Source organism: Engystomops pustulosus, chromosome 6, assembly GCF_040894005.1.
Source record: "Engystomops pustulosus chromosome 6, aEngPut4.maternal, whole genome shotgun sequence".
In the NCBI taxonomy this organism is placed as follows: domain Eukaryota; kingdom Metazoa; phylum Chordata; class Amphibia; order Anura; family Leptodactylidae; genus Engystomops; species Engystomops pustulosus.
Genome location: NC_092416.1, coordinates 165,494,625 through 165,519,257, shown reverse-complemented (window position 1 = coordinate 165,519,257; position 24,633 = coordinate 165,494,625). Strand labels below are relative to the sequence as shown.

The 24,633-nt window shown below is 43.9% G+C and overlaps 1 protein-coding gene across 5 annotated transcripts in view; it reads right to left on the bottom strand.

The window, feature by feature from the left end:
- Positions 1-13,902, bottom strand: part of RALGAPB (Ral GTPase activating protein non-catalytic subunit beta) — a 46,138-nt gene extending 32,236 nt beyond the window's left edge. For 2 of the 5 annotated variants that reach the window (XM_072112213.1, XM_072112214.1), the window contains exons 1-5: positions 13,667-13,902; positions 5,500-5,711; positions 5,105-5,307; positions 1,604-1,767; positions 782-968 (exon numbers count right to left, since the gene is read on the bottom strand). In XM_072112213.1, coding sequence (XP_071968314.1) covers positions 782-968; positions 1,604-1,767; positions 5,105-5,307; positions 5,500-5,685 — 740 coding nt within the window. In that variant the 5' untranslated portion in view covers positions 5,686-5,711; positions 13,667-13,902. The remainder of the gene's footprint in view (positions 1-781; positions 969-1,603; positions 1,768-5,104; positions 5,308-5,499; positions 5,712-13,666) is intronic. The other 3 variants (XM_072112212.1, XM_072112216.1, XM_072112215.1) reach the window with 2 other exon arrangements.
- Positions 13,903-24,633: the final 10,731 nt, after the last annotated feature.

Here is a 24,633-nt window from a genome sequence, read left to right as displayed (position 1 = left end):
GTTTTGATATAAAAACAATTATAAAATGAAGATAATGAAGCTCTCATGCTTCTGTGCTGGGGGTCGGCACTTTTCCTTTCACATTAGTTAAGCACTGCACCAGAGGATGATGTAATCACCGTTCTCCCTGGCAGGCAGAATAATCAATTGCTGCATCATCCCCCAGCTGCTGTGTATGAGTGATCCAGCTAAGGTTGATTAGTCCTGTCTTGGCTGTTCAGAAAGCTTGTGTAATGTGGATCCAGCTTTTCCCAAGGTCCTGAATTTTATAATAGTTTTTTTCAGCAAAACCACTCAGCACAGATATGATGCTGCATCAGTGTAGCTGCAGCATTCTTAATGTAAGTTTGCTTCATAATGCATGAAATCAAATGGTAGGCTTTCGGGGGTAGGGGGCTGCATAAAAAAAAAAAAAAAAAAAAAAAACACCTAGTACTTACTTCCTCTGGAGCTTCCGTTGTCTCGTGCCAGGCTCTCTCCATGCCGTACCAGTTTACAGGTGCACAGAAGCCCACCCGTCACCATGCCCCAACACCTGATACAGCACTGGTGCGGTGATCGGGTGGGTTTGCCCAGAGGGCCATAAGCTGCCCGGCACGGAGAGAGTGCGGTGCAGGACACCAGGAGCACCGGACAAGGCAAGCAGTAGTCTACTCCCAGCCACCCTTTTTTTTTTTTAATTAGTCTCGGACAGGCCATTTAAACAATTTTGTTACTGCCTGAAAAGAATCCTGCAAAAATTCGACGTGTACCAAAATTTTGACATCATACTCTTCCACACCTAGATGTGAGGGCACAGATGGCTTTACTCCACTGTTCTACCACCGCTGGGTGGTGTCTCCAGTTAGCCACCATTTCTTTGGCCGTCTTCCAGTAGGGTGGGGTTGGGAAGCAGCGGGTACAGGCCAAGAGCCAGACTTCAAACAGAACTCCAATCAGTTTGTCAGCCAAACTTTCTGCAATTCCTCCTGGATGAATAAATAAAGGAGGATTAAAAACAAAGTCATAGGTATAATCATCTTTACGTTATGGTATTAAAAAGGTACCTGTCACCACATTTTTCCAAAATACAACTAGTGACAGGTTCCTATAGAGCACAATTAACCAAATGCCACATTTGGCTACAAATTGTTTCTCTCACATACCCTTAAAATCAACTTTATCATCTCACCTGGCCTACAGTCAGATCCTAAGCAAGACAGAGGGACGTGTCCTCCCGTCCTCATTCACTTCTACTCGTCCCCGTGCCTCCTCGTCATTCAGCACTTTATGTCATGTGACCAGGATGATGTCATCTAAAGTCCTTTACCCACTAACATTTGCAAAATTTACCCCATGTATGCATGTGATCACAGCAGCCTCCATGGAGGAACGAGAAGAAGTCCATGGAGGCTGTCATTAGCTGTATTTGTGAAAAATGTGGTGACAGATTCCCTTTAAATGGGAGGGGGGGGGGGGGGGTGTCAAAAGTCATTGTAGAAACAGGGGATTAAAGGACAGGTAACAATTCCTAACGATTGCATAACTTTGAAAGGACCTTGGAGACACAGTATCCCAGGCTTGGGCAGTGTGTAGTACATGGTACGATGGTGCCATGACTGACCTGAGACTGTTGGGGCAGCGAGAAGAGTGTCATTGATCTGTAGAAGGAAAAGCAGGAGCACTTCCCAGGTTTCCCGGGCCATGCTGGTAGAATCTCGGGCCAGCTTCTGGACAGAACGCAAGACCTGCAGGCACAGTCGGATCTGGTTGCCTATCTGTTCTTGCCTGCGGGAAAGCCAAAAGACAGGATGTGAATTACTTTTTTTCAAACAACCTATCAGTTTCAACATTTTTGATATAAATGTACAAAAAATAAGTAAAAAACTTGGGGCTGTGGCAAGGGCTACCCTGAGGTTAGACATGTCAGCTCTCTGCTTCTTTCCACAATAATCCCCTGGGGTATAAACAGTTTATATTCCTCTGGATAATGTATCGGGCGCCAGGAGCTGAGAGCTATAATCCTATTCCAAACTGTTATTACTTTACCAGGCAGCGGAGGAAGACTCCGGTTTTCCACTCATCTCTCAGTCTAAAGTGTTCGGGCCATTTCCACGCAGTGAAGAGCCAAACGTATGGACTGATGAACAAGCCCCCCTCCCCCCACTAATCCCATATACCCTGACATTTCTGTATGTGAGCGATAGATAAAGTACTGACACATTAATATATACAGAGCAGCACAATATCTGCTCACCCCATGCAGGCCTAGTCATCACTATGTGATCCATGGGGGTCCGTCTTCTACAACTCTAACCTACATGGTGAGCCCTGTTATTTTCAGGGTTAGTTGGGGGTCAAAGGGTCTGATGATAGAATAACTTAGCAATAAAATGGGAATATAAACCTCAAAAGTGAAGCATCCCTATAAAAATTGATAAAGAACACAACTGCAGCAAACGGGTCTGCAAAATATTAAAGGGGGTTTTCCCACAAAGCAAGTTAGGACCTATTCACAGGGTAAGGTCTAACTTGCTGATCGGTGGGGTTCTCAGTGAAGGGACCCCCACAGATGACAAGTACGGGGTCCGATATAGCCCTGCCGCAGGCTTCCCCATTCATCTATGGAGCAGACTGAGATTGCGGTGTCCGGCGCTTGGGAATCTCCAGAGATGAACTGGGCAGCCTGTGCATGCCCGATCGGCTGCTCTGGTGCTACAAGGGGTGCGACGGGTTTCATCAGACCTCTCCGTTCTATTGATCTGTGGGGGTTCCATCACAGAGACCCCCCATCAATCAGCAAGTTAAGCCCTGTGGATAGGGCATCCTCCATACTGGATTCATGTAATATCTGATCTGTGCTGTGATATTTTGGCCTCCCCCTGACCTGTGCGCTATACGCGAGGGTCTTCACCTTCACCCTCTGACATGCCCATTACACCCTCTGCCCTATAACCTCTCTACTAAATATTCTCCATTTCTGAATATTCAGTGGCCCACGACCTGGGAATGTGAGTGTCCATACATACAGGGATGTCCCCAAAGACCCAATTAGAAACTCAGATCTGCATAAAATGTCCTTTACATCAAATTAACGATAGTAGAATGGGACATGGCATCTTAGGGCAATGTGATCGCTTCCGTGGCCAGGATCATTTATCCAAGTCTTGTGGGGGGGGGGGGGAGAAATCTAACGCAATAAATACTGTACTAACATGGTCCACACAAGTCATACAGAGAACACACGTCCTATACCTTTACATGCAACAGCAGCAAGGATTTATTTCCTTTCTTGTGTTTTTGTACATCTAAAAATATTTCCTTCTTTTCAAAGTGCAGAATCTTCTGATCTCATAAAATGGAAATGTTCTTGCCCAGGAACAGACAGGAATTCCTGCCGGCAGGAGCAGAGAGTCTGCTAATGGCTCGTATCCTTTCTCCTCTCTCATTGTTCTGCCTCCTGTACAGCAGACATCTTATCTACATCACTACAGATGGGCTCCTACTTACTGTACCCCATGACATGTACATATACTACAAATATTGTAGTATATTAAATATGTGTATGTATGCATGTGATATGTGTGTATAGTATAAAATATATCTTACATTACCATATTGTATATCATGTGTAAAATATATTTATATATTTAGATATATTTTTATTTTATACATAATAATAATAATAATAATATTATATTATACACACACATAAATCGGCACATTTAAAAAGAGAACCCATCAGCAGATTTAACAGTAAACTAGCAGTCCCATGAAATTGGGTATAAAATGTCCTTTCTAGAATTCCCTCACCCGTTTAGCAATAAAAAATAATTTCCAAAGTCATATGCAAATGAGAAGGAAGAGTCACATTTCGATGAGTCAAGTTTAGAGGCCGCAGAAGGGAAGGGTCATTTCAGACACCCTATCTTCAAGCCTATAGCACTTAGAAACATGCCGCTGGCATCACATAAAAGAATCTCATTGTACATTTGTGGTTCTATGAACTACAGATACCAAAAAAAAAAAAAAAAAACTCAGGAATTGAATGTTTATCTGGAGCTCTCAACTATGTCTTATATTGTCTGTATTTCTAAAGGTCTGAAAAGATGAGATTCTTATTTTTAATATGTTTCTAAATACTATAAAATTAAAGATGGGGCATCTGAGGGAAACCTCCCCCTGCGGCCTAGAAACTTGACTCCTCTCAGGCAAAAACATGACTCTCCTCTGCTCATTTTTAAAGAGAACCCGTCAGGCAAAATAACCCCCCTAAACTAAATATATTTTCATAAACTGCCATTAGAGAGCATTGCCTCTATCCCTTCATTGTACCTCTACATGCCTGTAAACCTAAGCAATGAGGTCCTAAAGCTGTATGCAAATGACCTGTGAAATGTCCAATGAAGCATTAGCATATTCAAGCTGTCCACGTTATTCATGAGTGGGAGGCACAGCCACACCCCCAGTGCATGACTGACAGCCTGTATAATGATGTGCTTCCTGGTGCTGGTGGCCACGCCCCCTGCAGCCTGTGTGTGCATGTGTATGTGTGTATAGGAGAGATACAGCAGCTCCAGGCAGCCATGTTACAGCAGAACATGTCAGATTCATGTGTAGCTGATGTCTGTGTCTCTCACCTGTATATTAGGGGGATGCAGCATGTCAGCAGATGCAGCACACACACTAGCAATGCTTTACTATACATTACACACAGACATGAGCAGGGGAGGAGAGGGGAGGGGGAACAGGGGTGACATCACTGCCTCTGACCATGTGACCAGCCTCATTTACATGATAAAGAATAGATGATTTTACAATGATTAATGTATGAATTGACTAGATAAAGGCTGGGATGGGATCCTTGTGAGCTTCTCCAACAGGTAGAGGTGACAGAAATAGTGACAGACCTGATGACAGGTGTCCTTTAAATATTTCACAAAAAGGAAATTCTAGAAAGGCCATGTCTTCCCCTTCTTGAGGGGGTGAAAAATGTGATGGGGTAAATTTGGCGACAGGTTCCCTTTAAGAAAAGGTTGCACATACATTGAGGCTATATGCCATATAAATGTGTGTGACTATTACACGGATCATGCAATTTCCATAGGTTTGTTCGTGCTCTCACCTGGGTACAAAGACGTTCTGCAGGTGCTTGAGGATGACCTGGATGTACTTGTTAGGTTCCCGGACGACAGGTTGGGGGATGGAGTCTTTCGGCGACACGAGCGCCATGATCCAGTCTGTGTACACATCCACGCAGTATTTCACAGTGTCTCCCTCTAGTGGCAACGTGAGGCCATAACAGATCACCTCCATGGTCCATTTCACCTGGAATGTGCAGACACAAGGGGCTAGTTATTTACAGAGGATTAGGAAGTCGGATGTACAATATTAATGGAATGGGATAACCCAATAATTCTGGGAATATCCCATCACTGACAAGTCATCACACAGCAGTGACTGTACATGACCCTGCGTGTAGGCGGGGGGACACCCCATACACCCTCCAGCTTTTCTTACCTGTTTATCAGTTTTCAGTATACTCTCACTTCCAGCAGTGGAGGAGGAATTGAGCGCCTGTCCCAGCGGACGCACCACGGCATTCGCAACGTCTCGGCCCACATTTTCGGGATAGCTGTGCAGGACACTGGTGTGACCCTGGTCATTCTTTATTACAAGGTGCAGCGTCCGCCACTCCGAGTACATGATGACCCCGAAACTAATCCCACTGCCTGCAGGAAGGAGAAAAAATAACATCTGTCAGGGAGAATCCACGTTCAATTCAGTTCTGCATTTGTGAAATTACACACAATACGCTGCCTGCAGATAGGACACTATGTACAATCTGCTCAGCTCCTCCTGCTCTATAACATGCTGCCTGCAGACAGGGCACTATGTACAATCTGCTCAGCTCCTCCTGCTCTATAACATGCTGCCTGCAGACAGGACACTATGTACAATCTGCTCAGCTACTCCTGCTCTATAACATGATGCCTGCAGATAGGACACTATATACAATCTGCTCAGCACCTCCTGCTCTATAACATGCTGCCTGCAGACAGGGCACTATGTACAATCTGCTCAGCTCCTCCTGCTCTATAACATGATGCCTGCAGACAGGGCACTATGTACAATCTGCTCAGCTCCTCCTGCTCTATAACATGCTGCCTGCAGACAGGGCACTATGTATAATCTGCTCAGCACCTCCTGCTCTATAAACATTCTGCCTGCAGATAGGACACTATGTATAATCTGCTCAGCCCCTCCTGCTCTATAACATGCTGCCTGCAGATAGGACACTATGTACAATCTGCTCAGCTCCTCCTGCGCTATAACATGATGCCTGCAGATAGGACACTATGTACAATCTGCTCAGCTCCTCCTGCTCTATAACATGATGCCTGCAGATAGGACACTATGTACAATCTGCTCAGCTCCTCCTGCTCTATAACATGATGCCTGCAGATAGGACACTATGTACAATCTGCTCAGCACCTCCTGCTCTATAACATGCTGCCTGCAGATAGGACACTATGTACAATCTGCTCAGCACCTCCTGCTCTATAAACATTCTGCCTGCAGATAGGACACTATGTATAATCTGCTCAGCCCCTCCTGCTCTATAACATGCTGCCTGCAGATAGGACACTATGTACAATCTGCTCAGCTCCTCCTGCGCTATAACATGATGCCTGCAGATAGGACACTATGTACAATCTGCTCAGCTCCTCCTGCTCTATAACATGATGCCTGCAGATAGGACACTATGTACAATCTGCTCAGCTCCTCCTGCTCTATAACATGATGCCTGCAGATAGGACACTATGTACAATCTGCTCAGCTCCTCCTGCTCTATAACATGATGCCTGCAGATAGGACACTATGTACAATCTGCTCATCTCCTCCTGCTCTATAACATGCTGCCTGCACATAGGACACTATGTACAATCTGCTCAGCACCTCCTGCTCTATAACATACTGCCTGCAGATAGGACACTATGTACAATCTGCTCATCTCCTCCTGCTCTATAACATGCTGCCTGCAGATAGGACACTATGTACACTCTACTCAGCTCCACCTGCTCTATAACATGCTGCCTGCCTTGTTAGGAAATGTTAGAGGACAAGTGGGTAGAGGATATCCTACGATTATGGGGTAGCTAATACTAGTGTGTCCACCTGCTCACTACACATACAGGGGTCCCAGCAGAAGGACAACCCCCCGAACAGGAAACTTTGTCTGCAGTCCAATAAAATTTTAGAACAGGATGTTGAGTGTTTACATAGAAGATTTAGGATGACAGGTGCAGGATAAATACTCCAGACACAGCAAGAAAGCACTGACAAACATTTACACCAAGGCTCCAAACAGACGTAATAACGTACAAGACAGCAGCGCACAGACCACAAAGGACGCACTACAAGCTTTCCAATTATTTTTTTTTAATTCCCTGCCGGCCCAGAGCCACAACTTTTACATTTTTGTAAAAAGAGCAATATGAGGGCTTGTTTTCTGTAGGACAAGCTGTATTGTTTTATTAAGGTGCCATTTGAAAAGATATAAAAATGTGGAGGAGAGGAACTTTTTGGTTGGGTGGGGCTTGGGGGAGGGAGCCTGCAGATTCCCCATTTTTGTGTTACTTTTGAAATTTCAATTTATTTACTTTGTCAATTGGAGATACCAGGCTGATAGAGTTTCCTTATATTCTACTACTTCAAAAGAGGTTTTACTGAAACACAACTTTTTGACTGGTTTCCCCCTTAACCCCCTCAAGGACAGAGCCCTGCGTTTTAACATTCATATTTTTCACTTTCAAATTTCAGAACTTTTTAAATTTTCTGTGTAGACAGTTGTAGGAAGGTTTGCACTTCCTAGTGATGATTTTTAAAGGGAACCCGTCTTCAGCAATAGGCCTAATAAACCACTACCAATACACTGTCAAACAGCGTAACACCTTCTGGTTTATGCGTCTTTCATGTCCCAGCTTGGTGGCATCATCCAGAAAATAAACTTTGAAGTGAGATGTAAATTGGTTGTATAAAGTCAAATATATCCAAATATATAGTGCAATACTACTGTAGTAGATGGGGATTTGCCTATTGATTTTGCAGCCATCAAGACCAAGATGGCATCGCCAGGTCATTTAAATGGTTAACCCCCGCAAAAAGCAATGCTTAATCTGCTTTTTATGCCAAAAAAAAAACTAAATTAAAAAAAAAAAAAGGTTTTACGGAATATTATCTTACAGTCCTCCGAGCGCCCCCGCCCCACAACGTTGGTAAAGCGCTCCTCTGCGTTTCCTTTTTAAATTTATATAACAGCCCCTCGCCCAGCATATCGTCCCCCCCCCCCCCCTCCCTGCTTGTACTATGCTCTATGGAAACTCACTGGTATCGCACACATTACAAGGACGTAGATTGCTTTTCTAAGTGAAGCAGAACCGGATATATCCACTGTTATAGTTACAGTAAAAAAATGTGATTTTCCAATACAGAACTTGATTCCTGACTGTAACTTTAAGGCTGAATTTACACAAACATATGCCCACCCAGCTACGGCGCGGTCCAATGGAGAAGAGGTGACTCCTCCCCTCTCCATAGCAATCCACAGCATATGGGACATGTCCTATCTTTTCCCCGGGTACGGAGCGGTGTGGCTATTGCCGTCCATGGGGGACGTATGCACGTCGGCAAGCTTGCCGCCATACAGTCGTGTGAGTGTGGCCTAAGAGTGACTATATGTAAACACCGGAGATCGAGAACAGTACTGAAGATAAACACAATATTGATAAAATATTAAAGTGGAGGATTAGCTTTAACATGACACCAGAACTGTGTTTCTAGGTGCCAAAGTTCCGGAGAGAGAAACATACATCTCCCTTTTCTCCCACTGATGTCAGCTGACGGGGCTGTGTGAAAGAGCAGGAGGGAGGAGCTGTACAGGAGCATAAAGGTGGGGGCCGAGAGCTGCCAATACAAGTCACGTATTGTTTTCTGAAATGCCTCCAAACCAGAGCCAATCCCTGGGACTTCACAGAGGATTGTCAGGAAGCCAGGAAAGTTCTAACACAATTATACTGTACTGCAGATGATTAGAGAAAGCAGAAAGACATATTTGCACTGCAGGTGTAATGAGCTTCTGTATCCAGTCTCTAGTAACATTGAGGTTCCTGGGGACAGGTCCCCTTTATGTGATTGACTAATAAGCGGGCAGTTGGCGCATTAGGACGATCTATTTTGTCTTTCGGATCACGCAGACACTGCCAGTGCACCAGCGCGATCTGACGCAGGAGACCGGATGTTACGTACAGTTGTAACTCCTTAACTGCTGCGACCAAGTACGATTGTGCCAGGGGAGAGACGGAGGGAACAGGGTTCAGTCAAGGCGATCATAGGCAACTTCCTTATGAAGGAGTCTTTATTTGTTACATGTTTGGTGTCTCCTTAATCGTACTTAACTGCTGAATACATTTTACCATGTTTATCATATTGTACTGTGAACTGTGTAAAAGTTTCAATTAAAAAAAAAAAAAAAACATATGCACAGGTCAGATTAAAAAGAAAAAATTTTTTGAGAAGGGAAAAATGTAAAAAAAAGCGTCTGTTCTGAAGGTCATTTTAGGCCGTGTCCTTAAAGGGGTATTCCTATGGAGACAAGATTCTTAAATGTATTCAGGATAACAAAATAACACATTCTCTAATTCACTATTACAGGCGGTCCCCTACTTAAGGACACCTGACTTACAGACAACCCATAGTTACAGACGGACCTCTTTGGCCTCTGTGACCTCTGGTGAAGCTCTCTGGATAATACTATAGTCCCAGACTGCAATTATCAGCTATAAGTTGTCTGTAATGAAGCTTTATTGATAATTCTTGGTCCAATTACACCAAAAATTTTGAAACTCCAATTGTCACTGGGGCAAAAGAAAAAAAATTGTCTAGAACTTCCATTATAAAATATACAGTTTCGACTTACATACAAATTCAACTTAAGAACAAACCTCCGGACCCTATCTTGTACGTAACCCGGGGACTGCCTGTATTAACAATACAGAATTTCACAGATGAATTCCAACCTCTCTATCAATCTAGGTTTGGGACAGATTGTTCTCCTGTCTGACTCTGCACTGAGCTCCTCTCTACATCGGCCCCTTCCCTTACATTCCAAGATGATGTGACTTAGATAACAGAGCTGACTGTGTCACTGTGTGTTATATACATCTCATGGATCTGATCTCTCATCTCTGATCCGTCTCATCTCTCTTTCCATGTGTCATATACTAGTAGAATGTTCAGAAGTGTACATAAATCCTGTAGCCTGATAATCTAAGCACATTGTCAGCACACAGCATCTCATGAAGTATCTGCTTAGAGAGTCCCCACTCACCCCCTGGAATATTACACTAACCATCACTGAGTGATTGGAGCTAAATAAAATAAAACTAAGTACCGTATTTTCCGGACTATAAGGCGCACATAAAAGCCTAGGATTTCCTTAGAAATCCAAAGTGCGCCTTATAGTCCGGTGCGCCCTATGTATGGCGCAGGGCAGCGGACCATACTTACATAGGTCCCCGCTACCGGAGACCGGAGACAGCAGATCTCCAGCGGGAACTGCAGACCACGCGGCACGAACAACTTCTGCCGCGTGGTCTGCAGTTCCCGCAGGAGATCTGCTGTCTCCGGTAGCAGGGACCCATGTAAGTATGGTCCGCTGCCATCCTCCCCCCTGAAAGGACCCCCTTCCCCGCTCACCTCTCCGGTCGCTCCGTCTCCGCTCTGACACGCCCCCGGAACTCCGACACGCCCCCGGCTGCCCTGCGCCTTATAGTCCGATGCGCCTTATATATGGAATAATTCCATATATAAGGCGCATCGGACTGATGCGCCTTATATTCCGGTGCGCCTAATGGCCCGGAAAATACGGTAAAATTGTTTAATTTATTATGTAAGCATCACTAGGGGGTTGAAATGTGAGAATGTTCTTTCATGGGAAAACTCCTTAAAGGGAACCTGTCACCAGGGACCTCATTTTTCACTAAAGACAGATTGTAAAAGCCCATGACACCTGCAGTGCACATCTGCCTCTCTGCCTTTTCTAAGCATTTGCATTACAATATAATTGTGTGTTATAACTTACTCTTACATCCTGACAAAAAGGCAGATTTGCACTGCAGGTGTAATAAGCTTCTGCAACCTTTCTTCAGTGAAAACGAGGTCCCTGGTGACAGGCACATGATTATTTTATTATTTCATCTTTCTTCTTCAACAGTAAAATATGAAAGGAGTTCTCTGATCCCCCATAAGGGTTAAATAATAATGACGTTTCATTCGTTTTCAGGTCACTGCTACAACCAATCACTGGTCTCCGTTTAATTTTTTAATAGTCCGTTTCAGAGTCTGTGGGGGTTAATAAAGTTTTTAGTCGCCTGTCACGGTCTGCTGAATCAAGGTTGAGAAAACGCATTTGGCGAGTGCCGCTTTACTACTTTCTTTACTGCTGATTAATAAAGTTTTTATTCTCTGATCTCAGTGTCAGGTTTTTGTTTAGTTTTTTTTAAAAATTTTTATGAGTGTTTTCTGCACTTTTAAATCGCTTGTGTGACTTGGCAATGTGTCATCCGTGTTATGTGATGAGCTGCTGTGGCCATGTGATGGTATTACAGAGAACAGGCTGAGAGTAGATGAAGGCGGCAGCACAAGGGCCGGGGAACGTGGATATATCTGAACAGGAGGGGAAAAAAATAAAAAGTCTGCTGCCTATCTGGTTTATAGCCGGAGGCATAGGCTGGTTCCAGGCAGCTGTGCTCTGCTTCACAGAGAATTGGATGGGACTCCAAACATCATAGTGACATACGATACAAGGAATCCCTGCTTCCCTGCAGAACAGCAGCACCGAACTAGAAGTATGATTACAATTCAGCGCCGTTGTTCTGAAGGGCAGGGAGGACTCCTGGCATCCCCATGGAACAGCAAGGGAAGACTTCAATCATGCTTACAGCAGAGAAACAAGGACTCCTTGTATCATACGTCACTATGATGCTAGGAGTCCATGATTCCCAGCAGTGTGAGGCAGCACTTACCTACCCGAGACTTACTGCACATGAAGGCTTTTTGAACCACATGAGAAAATTCTCAGATACATAAAAAAAAGACCCTAAGGTTTCTGACATTCACTACTTTTAATAGAGCAGAAAACAAAAAAAAATCCCAGATGTGGACACGGATACATTAAAAACTATTGAATTCTCTGCAGATATTTGCCATTAAAAATTAGATTAGAGTCAGACTGGTGGCAGTGATCAGAGGAGCGTCCACGCATTATAACACAATTCTCATTTTTATCACATCGGTTAGATAAACCAAACACAGAAGTAGATTAATAATAGATTAGGAAGAACGTAATGAAAATCCATCATGATCAACCCAGGACATTACTCATAGATCCAGACACCGCGACTGTGGTCATCTTCTTATATTTGTTATCCATGGCCTCCGTCCTACTAAAATCAATTATTTATATCATGCTAATGAGCCTGAGGGGCATTACCAGAGTCCCTCAATAATGTAGCTTGACAGACTGTAACCCCCTGCTGTACACTGTGCAGTGTAAAAGCCTGTGAAGCAACAGCATGAAGGGGCTCTGGCAACAACCCCAGAGCCCTCTTGAATTATCAGGATAATAAAAGTTAATATTAGAAGGAAGGAGGCCATAGATAACAAATATAAGGAGATTACCACAGTCCCGGTGTCTGGATCTATGGGTAATGTCCCTGGTTTATCAGGATGGGTTATGATTTTCTATAAAAGCAGCAGGACGAAAGTGACACATGTAGATGACAGCAGGTTCTATTTACCCTACAAATGCATCCAACAGGAGCCGAAATGTGCACAAGGCCTTATCCTGAACCTCCTGTCATTTACACTTCTGGCTACAGCCCACCAAAACAGAACATCGGAAATTGCAAGTGTAAACAGAGACAACCACAAACTATACATCTACTCCCACCACACTGCCAGCAAGGAGGAGAAGAGCCCGTCCTGTCCCAGTGAACTTATATAATGTGGAGCACATCCAAATAGTGGGGGGAAACTCATGTAAATCTTCCATGAAAATCCATCCTGATAAACCAGGGACACTACACAGAGATCCAGGCACCGGGACTGCGGTAATCTTCTTATATTTATTATCCAGGGCCTCCTTCCTTCTAATATCAACTTTTACAATTATGGTAATGAGCCCGAGGGGCTACCATAGCTCCTCTGTGCTCTGGCTTTACAAACTAACACACTGTCTCATCCTTAAGCCCTGCTCCTTCAACACTTATGCAGTGAGCACTTCTTGTACAAGTGCTGAGGGAGCAGGGGGTTTAGGGTAACCCCTCTGGTTAATTAGCATCACTTTAAAAGTTTATTTTAGAAGGCAGGAGGCCATAGATAACACATATAAGAAGATTACTCATAGATCCAGGCACCATGACAGTGGTAATGTCCCTGGTTTATGATGGATTTTGATTTCCTTTAACCCTTTAGTGACTGGAACAACTCTGACACATATGACAATGACGTAGAGAGATGGCAGGGCCCACAGCACCAGTACAAGCAGTCCTGCCCCAGTAAGCCCAGCAGCCAGCACTCATAGTAATGGTATAAACACTTCCCGCCACCATATTCCGTCTCTTACCGTCCGCAGTGCGCTCTACAGCTGCAGTTTTGCATTAGTCGTTCCTCTTCCCTGAATAAAGCAGCAGCCGCAGGCCCGGTCGGGTCACCGCTTCCGCAACCCGCAGGGCGGATCATCTACAGCCGCCGCAAGATGGCCGGCCCGCCGCTCCGGTCATGTGACGGGGGTCGTCCGCGAAGGCCATTGGCCCGGAAGATACCCTCGTCGCCGTGCAGCCAATAGCGTGTCTTCTCTCATCGCAGTTCACCCCGGAAAAAGGCGGGGCTTGTGGTCTGCAGAGCGAGGCTTGGAATGCACAATTGTTGACAGTGACAGTTCTGGGGAAGCTGCGCATGCGCACGCCGTAAGGCAGGCGATTCGTACTGTAGGATGTCTATTTCCGGTGTTCTGTAGGGAGCAGCGGTGCTCATAGCCTGCAAAATATAAATTCAACTAATTCCTATATCCCGTGTCGTATTTATACAATGGTTAAAATAGCAATGCAAAAATATTCTTAATATAAAAAGAAATCTACCATCAGTATGATAAACCGGAACCACTTACTCATAGATTCGGGCACCATGACTGTGGTGATCTGATTATATTTGTTATCCGCGGCATCCTTTCTTCAATTATTAAAATTATGTCAATGAGTCTAAAGTGCTTTAAAGGGTGTTGCCAGAGCCCCTCCATGCTGTCAGACTGTTACATTGTCTCCCCTTGGCTGTAATATCACGCAGTGGGGGAGATGCTCCAGAACAGTGTAAAAGCCTGTGAAGTAACAGCAAGAAGGGGCTATGACCACAGTCACGGTGCCTGAATCTATGAGTAATGTCCCTTGTAAACCGTGATGGATTCTCATGGTAAATCAGGGTGGTCAGAAATATGTGTTTTGTGATCTCCGTTATCCCCTTCCATTATGTATAGCCAATATTATATATCGCTCCCATAAATAATGGAGGCATGGTGCAGGCTAACCTTGCATATGTGTAACCCTATAGGGACATAATTTAAGTTCCTCTATGCTCATTAATTATAGACACATCCAACGCAGGTGTGACTGGACCTTATCTGCTTCTTAAAGGACATCTACCATTGGGATTAAAGGGAACCTACCACCACGAAACTACCTATAAAGGTAGATCGGGTGGTAGGTGGATCAATAGGACGTGAGGATAGCCCTTTTAAGGGCTAATCCTCACGTCCCCGCAATGATTTGAAAACTTTTATTGCCCCAATATTAAAATTTTCTTATGCGGCTACTGGGGCGTGGAGTAGCCGCATCTGAGGTTACACGAGGCGGCTACTCCGCGCCCCGGTAGCCTCTTTTCTCCTCCTACCAAAAATCTTCGGCGCGCAGCTACGAGGAGCTGCGCGCCCTCGTCCGGCACATCTGCTGTCTGCGCATGCGCAGAACAGCAGGCCCGCGCCTGTGCAGCTCCGACTCCGTAGCAGTGACCGCGCAGGCGCGGGCCTGCTGTTCTGCGCATGCGCAGACAGCAGATGTGCCGGACGAGGGCGCGCAGCTCCTCGTAGCTGCGCGCCGAAGATTTTTGGTAGGAGGAGAAAAGAGGCTACCGGGGCGTGGAGTAGCCGCCTCGTGTAACCTCAGATGCGGCTACTCCACGCCCCAGTAGCCGCATAAGAAAATTTTAATATTGGGGCAATAAAAGTTTTCAAATCATTGCGGGGACGTGAGGATTAGCCCTTAAAAGGGCTATCCTCACGTCCTATTGATCCACCTACCACCCGATCTACCTTTATAGGTAGATTTGTGGTGGTAGGAGCCCTTTAAAGACTGTATGCAAATGAGCCTGAGGGGCTCCAGGCCCCATTAACACCTATAGAGCCCAGAGTCCCACAGGCTCATTTGCATACAGTCCTTCATCCTGGTGGTAGATGCCCTTTAAAGGGAGACATTACAGCTCGCGTATCAAAAGTTCAGCCGGTTTGAGCAGAACAGTCACCGATTTTCAGGTCTGTTGTGGGTGGTGGAAGGCATTGTCTCAATATTGAGCCTCTACCACTGCTGGGCACAGTGCGGTAGGCGCAATGCGATGACATAATTGCACCTGTTGGCTGCAGAGCTGCAGAAGACTATACAGAAGAAGACTGCTGCTGGAGAAAATGGAAAGGTTAGTACAGCCGGTCCTCTTCTTAAGGACACCCGACTTACAGACAACCCATAGTTATAGACAGACCTCTCTGACCTCTGGTGAAGGTCTCTGAATGCTTTACTATAGTCCCAGATTTCAATAATCAGCTGTAAGGTGTCTGTAATGAAGCTTTATTGATAATCCTTGGTCCCATTACAGCAAAAAAATTTTTAAACTCCAATTGTCACTGGGGCCAAACATTTTTTTTGTCTGGATCTACAATTATTAAATATAAAGTTTCGACTTACATAGAAATTCAACTTAAGAACAAACCTCCGGACCCTATGCGTATGTGCGTAACCCGGGGACTACCTGTATCTGACTTTTCTTTTAGTTTCTTTTTTACAACAAAATTAAAGGATGGGGCTCTCATAGAGAAGGGGGCATCATGAACATGCGGGCTGCAAAAATAGAATCATAGATGGGTGCTACAGTAAAGGGGGCATAAATTGAGGTGCTACACAAAGGAGGGAATTATACGTGGGGCTAGAGAAAAAGGTATCCCAAAGAGGGGATAGAGATTTAGGGATTATAAATTGGCGCCAACAGAAGAGGGGCATCATAAAGAAAAGCCATCAGAAATAGGGGCATTATAAAGTGGGAGGGGCAGAGAAATGGGGCATTATATTGTATGCAGGCCAGTATGGGGGTCAATTTAATACTTTGTGGGTGCACTAGGGGGTGATGTTTTTGGAGCTTGTGAACTCCATAAGGACCTGCTTCTATATCTTAAAGGTTCCATTTGCGGAAGTCAACTCACAGAGAAGTAATCCTTCACTGGTACATCTAGAAGACCATCCAGTACTCGTAGAGGGCCTCTTACATTTGTTATATATTGTAATAATTTCATAATGGGGAGGTCCTTTTCAGTGATGGGATATAACTAACGGAATCAGGAAACCTGGGGAATGCTGTCTTGTTCAATCAGTACAATAATTAGGCAAGACTGTCCTGCCTCTTAAAGATCCCTATTATTTTTCCACAGTAGCCAATGTAGTAATAGTGGCCACCTAATGTTGGCAATATAATAATGGTATCCCACATTAGTCAATGTTCACCCAAAGTATAGTTACAGTTTCCAATAGTCACAGTGCCATCCACACAGTAATCAATAGTCTGAGTATCTGCCCCATAGTAGCCAATAGTCACAGCACTTGCTCCCTGAAGTATACCATTCAACAGTAGCAAAAGTCACAGTGCTTGCCCTAGAAGCCAATAGTCATGGTGCTTGCTCCCAATAGTCACAGTGCTTGCCCCAGAAGCCAGTAGTCACAGTGCTGGCCCCTAGTAGGCAGTAGTCACGGTGCCTGTCCCCAGCAGTCACAGTGCTTGCTTCCAGTAGTCACAGTGCTAGAACTCAGTAGCAAATGGTCACAGTGCTTGCCCTTGAAGTCAATAGTCATGGTGCTTGCTCCCAATAGTCACAGTGCTTGCCCCAGAAGCCAGTAGTCACAGTGCTGGCCCCTAGTAGGCAGTAGTCACAGTGCCTGTCCCCAGCAGTCACAGTGCTTGCTTCCAATAGTCACAGTGCTTGCCCCCAGTTGTCAGTAGCTACAGTAGTTGTCCCAAGTAGTCACTCTGCCTGCCCCACAGTAGCCCAAAAAACCCTTATTCCTCTTCGCTATCTTATTCCTTAAACATGTTGGAAGTCCGGCACACTGAACCACTCTGGGATGAAACAAACAAAATAGCTTCTTTATTCAATTAAAAAACATGGTAACAAAAGGGCAGTTGCATCCAGATCAACACATTTCGACAGAAAATGTCTTACTCATGATCTACTTCCTATGTCATAACAATCTAACTTAAAATACCCACCCTATTATGTCACAGGATGGGAGGTCCCGAAGAAATAGTTCACCTGATGAGGTCACTAATACACTAGGTCACTAAAACATCATTCAAGTTGACTTAGCGAACCAACTATACTGTAATATGGATGGTGCATTATTCACCAGATGTATCAACTGACATATTGGGGCAGATTTACTTACCTGGTCCATTTGCGATCCAGCGGTGCGTTCTCTGCGGTGGATTCGGGTCCGGCCGGGATTTATTAAGGTAGTTCCTCCGACGTCCAACAGGTGGCGCTGCTGCGCTGAAGAGCATCGGAACGCACTGGAATACACCGAGCTGGGCTGAGTGAAGGTAAGTGCAATTTTCGCGACACATTTTTTGTTTTAAATGCGGCAGTTTTTCCGAATCTGTCGGGTTTTCGTTCGGCCACGCCCCCCCAATTTCCGTTGCGTGCATGCCGGCGCTGATGCGCCAAAATCCCATCGCGTGCGCCAAAATCCCGGGGCAATTCAGGGAAAATCTGCGCGAATTGGAAATATTCGGGTAACACGTCGGGAAAACGCGAATCGTGCCCTTAGTAAATGACCCCCATTCTCATAAGTCCTGATTTCATATGGTATATTGAATTATGCTCCAGCCACATTGTCTTACACATGAAAAAAGAGATCTCATCGTATATGATATTATCAATATGTTAGAATTAAATCTGATCTCTTATTTTGTCCCTTCGGTTGCTGGCTCTCTAGAGTAAACATCCAAAATGTCTCACGGTTCAGAAGTTCATGCTTTCGTACATATCCATAAAATGTTTAGATATTGAAGATACATTCTCTTGATGCCTTCTTCTCTGCAGGAGCTGTAGTGCAAGTGACACATGATGACATCAAACTCCCAGCGCGGGGTCATCTCCAGTCATGAGCCTCTGCAGCCTTTGACCCATGTCACCTGCACCGCATCTACCATTGAACATGCTGCCCACTGGTGGCCTGTGTGATGGATGGAGAGCTTCCCACCCCTGACTATTATAATGGATTGCTTAAATAATTGTCTCTACAATATTTGTATTTTTAAAATATTAATTGCAAATTATATTGTTTTATAAGATACAGAGGTGTGTAATATGACAGCCTCCAGCAGCAGAGGTGTGTATTGTAATATCCTGCTGCAGCAGAGGTGTGTATTGTAATATCCTGCTGCAGCAGATGTGTGAATTGTGATATCCTGCAGCAGCAGAGGTCTGTATTGTGATATCCTGCAGCAGCAGAGGTCTGTATTGTGATATCCTGCAGCAGCAGAGGTCTGTATTGTGATATCCGGCAGCAGCAGAGGTCTGTATTGTGATATCCGGCAGCAGAAGAGGTCTGTATTGTGATATCCTGCAGCAGCAGAGGTGTGTATTGTGATATCCTGCAGCAGCAGAGGTCTGGATTGTGATATGTTGCAGCAGCAGAGGTGTGTATTGTGATATCCTGCAGCAGCAGAGGTCTGTATTGTGATATCCTGCAGCAGCAGAGGTGTGTATTGTGATATCCTGCAGCAGCAGAGGTCTGGATTGTGATATGCTGCAGCAGAAGTCTGTATTGTGATATCCTGCAGCAGCAGAGACCTGTATTGTGATATCCTGCAGCAGCAGAGGTCTGTATTGTGATATCCTGTAGCAGCAGAGGTCTGTATTGTGATATTTTGCAGCAGAAGTCTGTATTGTGATATCCTGCAGCAGCAGAGGTGTGTATTGTGATATTCTGCAGCAGCAGAGGTGTGTATTGTGATATCCTGCAGTAGCATAAGTCTGTATTGTGATATCCTGCAGCAGCAGAGGTGTGTATTGTGATATCCTGTAGCAGCAGAGGTGTTTTCACCATACAGGAGACTGCACATACTAAAGGCATTTTTTAACAATTTGTAGATCAAACTGGAGGTCTGTATTGTGATATCCTGCAGCAGCAGAGATGTGTATTGTGATATCCTGCAGCAGCAGAGGTCTGTATTGTGATATCCTGCAGCAGCAGAGGTCTGTATTGTGATATCCTGCAGCAGCAGAGGTCTGTATTGTGATATGCTGCAGCAGTAGTCTGTATTGTGATATCCTGCAGCAGCAGAGGTGTGTATTGTGATATTCTGCAGCAGCAGAGGTGTGTATTGTGATATCCTGCAGTAGCATAAGTCTGTATCGTGATATCCTGCAGCAGCAGAGGTCTGTATTGTGATATGCTGCAGCAGAAGTCTGTATTGTGATATCCTGCAGCAGCAGAGGTGTGTATTGTGATATTCTGCAGCAGCAGAGGTGTGTATTGTGATATCCTGCAGTAGCATAAGTCTGTATCGTGATATCCTGCAGCAGCAGAGGTGTGTATTGTGATATCCTGCAGCAGCAGAGGTGTGTATTGTGATGTCCTGCAGCAGCAGAGGTGTTTTCACCATACAGGAGACTGCACATAGTAAAGTCATTTTTTAGCAATTTGTAGATCAAACTTTGATTTATAACTTCATTACATTATTCTATGGCAGATGTAGTTGTATCCTTTGTGTCATTGTCTTGATGGGGGGGGGGGGGGGGGTCACAGTAATCATATAATTGTAATATAATAATGCTATTGGTTTTTATGCTTATTATTCATTCCTTGTACTCTACATGTGAATGCTTCTATATTGGGTATTGACACTAGAGGGCGTGCGTGGTACATATTCACAATCCTAAAGTATAATACAACCAGCTGCACCATGCATAAATATATATATATATATGTAAAATACTGTGTATGTAACTTTTCACTTCTGTCCCATGAATAATTGCTGTATTACACATAACCATATTTTTCATTCATGTCATTACAGTTACATTTGTATTAGATTAATACACACGTCTGATGTGAATAGATTTTGTTTTGTCTTTTTTTGGCAGGGAAATCTGTTTTTCCAAATCGATATTTTTGTAACAACCATCACTGACTAGTGCAGGTCCTGATTATGATTGTTCACACAGGCCTACCCGTTAAAAACTGGTCAATCTTGTTTCCTTTTTTTATCCACTTCCATTATTTTCCATGTCCGTATGGCATCTTTTTAATTTTTTTTTGTGTCCTAAAGCTGAGTCAGTTACAACGTGCCCAACTCACTTCCCTGAGGTGAGGGGGTTAAAAGACTATGGGGGAGATTTATCATAGGCCTCTTAGAGCAGAACTGTTCTAGTTGCCCATGGCAACCAATCAGAGCTCATCTTTCATTTTCCCACAGACGTTTATAAAATGAAAGCTGAGCTCTGATTGGTTTCCATGGGCTACTAGAACAGTTTTACCTCAGAAACTTGATGATAAATTTCCCCCCTGTGATACAGTGTGAGGTACAGATAGAGACAAATAAAGTTCAGCAGAATCACAACACAGTTTCACAGACACAGCTCTCCTGCTAGCTACATACACAGAGCATCACATTGGTGATGTGTTGTTCGCGAACGAGCTGGCTCTAGGTGCCATCCCTTTCCTGTTAACAACAGGAGTCGGCTTCCTGCAGTGAACTGATGAAAACACTTAACCCCGTCACTAAGGCCGGCGGCACATGTGGCGTTTTGAACCCGTTTTTTGGCCGTTTTTAAGCAGTCCGTTAAAAAACACATGCGTTTTTGACCGGTTTTACCAATTATCTTAATTAAAGCGGGTCAAAAAGTGATGCAGTTTTTTTAATGCATGCGTTTTTTAACGGACTGCCTAAAAACGGCCCAAAATGGTTTCAAAACGCCACATGTGCCGCCGGCCTAATGGGGCAACCACGATCCCCTTTGCCTCAATAAGAATTGGGTTCAAAGTTGTGTTGAGAGGAGTGACTGACTGGACTGAGGCTCCCAATTACACATTTAATAGGGAGCCGTTCAGGAGCCAGAAGAGCCGGCTTTTTTTAGAGAGTGGAGCCTAATAATCCAGCTCTGTAAAAGATTAACTAGTGCTTACCTCGTTCGGAGCTCCCAGTGTCCATCACTGCAGTCCCTTGGTGCAGAGCTCCACCATGTGACACCGGGAGCACCGGACAAGGTAAGTACTAGTTAATTTTTTTATACAGCCCACCCCTGGCTATCTTGTTTATTTTAGTTAGTCACGGACAACCCCTTTAAGATTTGTTAATCTCCCTTTAGCTGGAAATAGCTGCTCTGGATATGATAATTCCCTCACCTATAAGCTATAGATAGATATTGAAGATGACCACAGGGAATATAACATTTCTCCTGCATTATTTTAGATCAATGAACTAAAGAAAGTGTTCTATAAATATCATACAGATGTAGCAGGGCTGAAATTGCCATTCACGTTGCTGTTATTGGAACATGTGCAGTCAAACGACAAAAATAAAATGGCAGATGACACATAATGACAGGAGACAACCTCAGCTCTGCTGCTCCTGTACTATTACTCTGTCTGATTTGTTATACAGGTAGTCCCCGGGTTACATACAAGATAGGGTCTGGAGGTTTGTTCTTAAGTTGAATTTGTATGTAAGTCGAAACTGTATATTTTATAATTGTAGATCCATACAAAAAAAAAATTTGGCCCCAGTGACAATTGGAGTTTAAGCATTTTTTGCTGTAATGGGACCAAGGATTATCAATAAAGCTTCATTACAGACACCTTACAGCTGATTATTGCAATCTGGGACTATAGCAAAGCATTCATAAAGCTTCACCAGAGGTCAGAGGTGTCTGTCTGTAACTATGGGTTGTCTGTAAGTCGGGTGTCCTTAAGTAGGGGACCGCCTGTATTAGAATTTTACATTTGTAGGTGGAATTCAATAATAAGGGTAAAATTCTAGGAAGGAGTACATAAGAAGGGATGGGAGATGAGAATAACAAACCCAGGTCCACCTGTCCAACAACTGTGGGGTAGCATAGCCAGTGAGAGCGTGGGCAAAAGCATTAAAGGGAATGTGTCAGCTCCTTTAAGTGTCCTGCATTATAGGACAATCTGTGGCCAGACTACAGAGGCGTCTTCATTGTTATTTATAAGTAAAATAGCATTTCAGTGCACAATGGGCGTGGCTATGAGATCATTTTTCCCGAATTTACCACACAGCACCTCCTACTGGGTGGTGGAATTAGTTTCTAATAGAAGAGATCAAACAATCTTATGTAAATGTCCCATTGTGGGACAATGTTATATAAGAAATGTAGAAAAAATAAAGTTTTATATTAAAAAAAAAAAAAAGCAATAAAATGTTTTTAAAAAGTAGCAAAAATTCCAAAAATCACCCAAAGCTAAATCACAGACATTACAGTATGTACCTCCACACCCTTACCAACCCAGGCTACAAAACTATAATAGTTTTTATCCCTTTACGACATAAAAACTTTGTCCAAATTTTGTAAGAATCCATCACACAAAAAATTCCATCAATGGCGATCAAAAAACTTGACGAACCCCAGGTGTGGACAAATAAAATGTCCAAGTCTTTTCGGAAAAAAATAAGCCTTAACACAGTCACATTGACACCAAAATTCAAAAACTATGGCGCTCGAGAGGGGCAATGCATAATATTTTTTTCCTTTTGCAAAAGAAGGTCTTTTATTAATTTGGTATCACTGTAATTTTGGTATGTATTGACCCAAAGTAAAAAGTTTGTTATTTAGGTCTGATAATAAAGGCATACATTTTTTTATTAGAAAAAAAATTAAAAAATAGTTATTTTTCAAAATGATTGCACCTTCTAGTAGTCTCATAGGGGAAGATTTATCAGAAGTGTCTGAGGTAAAATTGGTCTAGTTGCCCATGGAATCCAATAAGGTCTGAGCTTTCATTTTATAAACAGCTGTAGGAAAATGAAAGCTGAGCTCTGATTGGTTTCCATGTGCAACTAGAACAGTTCTGCTCTCAGACACTTCTGATAAATCTCCCCCATAGAATTGAATGGAGCAGCAGCAGTGATGTGTAACCTGGCACATGCGACCCTCAATCTTGTGATCATTTGGGGTCGCTGGGATTGATCTCTATTGATGAGGCAGTAATCCCTCATGTAGTTTACATATAATGGACCAGTCATCACTAACATTGGGGGAGATTGATCAGAAGTGTCTGAGGTAAAACTGTTCTTGTTGCCCATGGAAACCAATCAGAGCTCAGCTTTTATTTTATAAACAGCTGCAGGAAAATGAAAGCTGAGCTCTGATTGGTTTCCATGTGCAACTAGAACAGTTCTGCTCTCAGACACTTCTGATAAATCTCCCCCATAGAATTGAATGGAGCAGCAGCAGTGATGTGTAACCTGGCACATGCGACCCTCAATCTTGTGATCATTTGGGGATTGATCTCTATTGATGAGGCAGTTATCCCTCATGTAGTTTACATATAATGGACCAGTCATCACTAACATTGGGGGAGATTGATCAGAAGTGTCTGAGGTAAAACTGTTCTTGTTGCCCATGGAAACCAATCAGAGCTCAGCTTTTATTTTATAAACAGCTGCAGGAAAATGAAAGCTGAGCTCTGATTGGTTTCCATGTGCAACTAGAACAGTTCTGCTCTCAGACACTTCTGATAAATCTCCCCCATAGAATTGAATGGAGCAGCAGCAGTGATGTGTAACCTGGCACATGCGACCCTCAATCTTGTGATCATTTGGGGATTGATCTCTATTGATGAGGCAGTTATCCCTCATGTAGTTTACATATAATGGACCAGTCATCACTAACATTGGGGGAGATTGATCAGAAGTGTCTGAGGTAAAACTGTTCTTGTTGCCCATGGAAACCAATCAGAGCTCAGCTTTTATTTTATAAACAGCTGCAGGAAAATGAAAGCTGAGCTCTGATTGGTTTCCATGTGCAACTAGAACAGTTCTGCTCTCAGACACTTCTGATAAATCTCCCCCATAGAATTGAATGGAGCAGCAGCAGTGATGTGTAACCTGGCACATGCGACCCTCAATCTTGTGATCATTTGGGGATTGATCTCTATTGATGAGGCAGTTATCCCTCATGTAGTTTACATATAATGGACCAGTCATCACTAACATTGGGGGAGATTGATCAGAAGTGTCTGAGGTAAAACTGTTCTT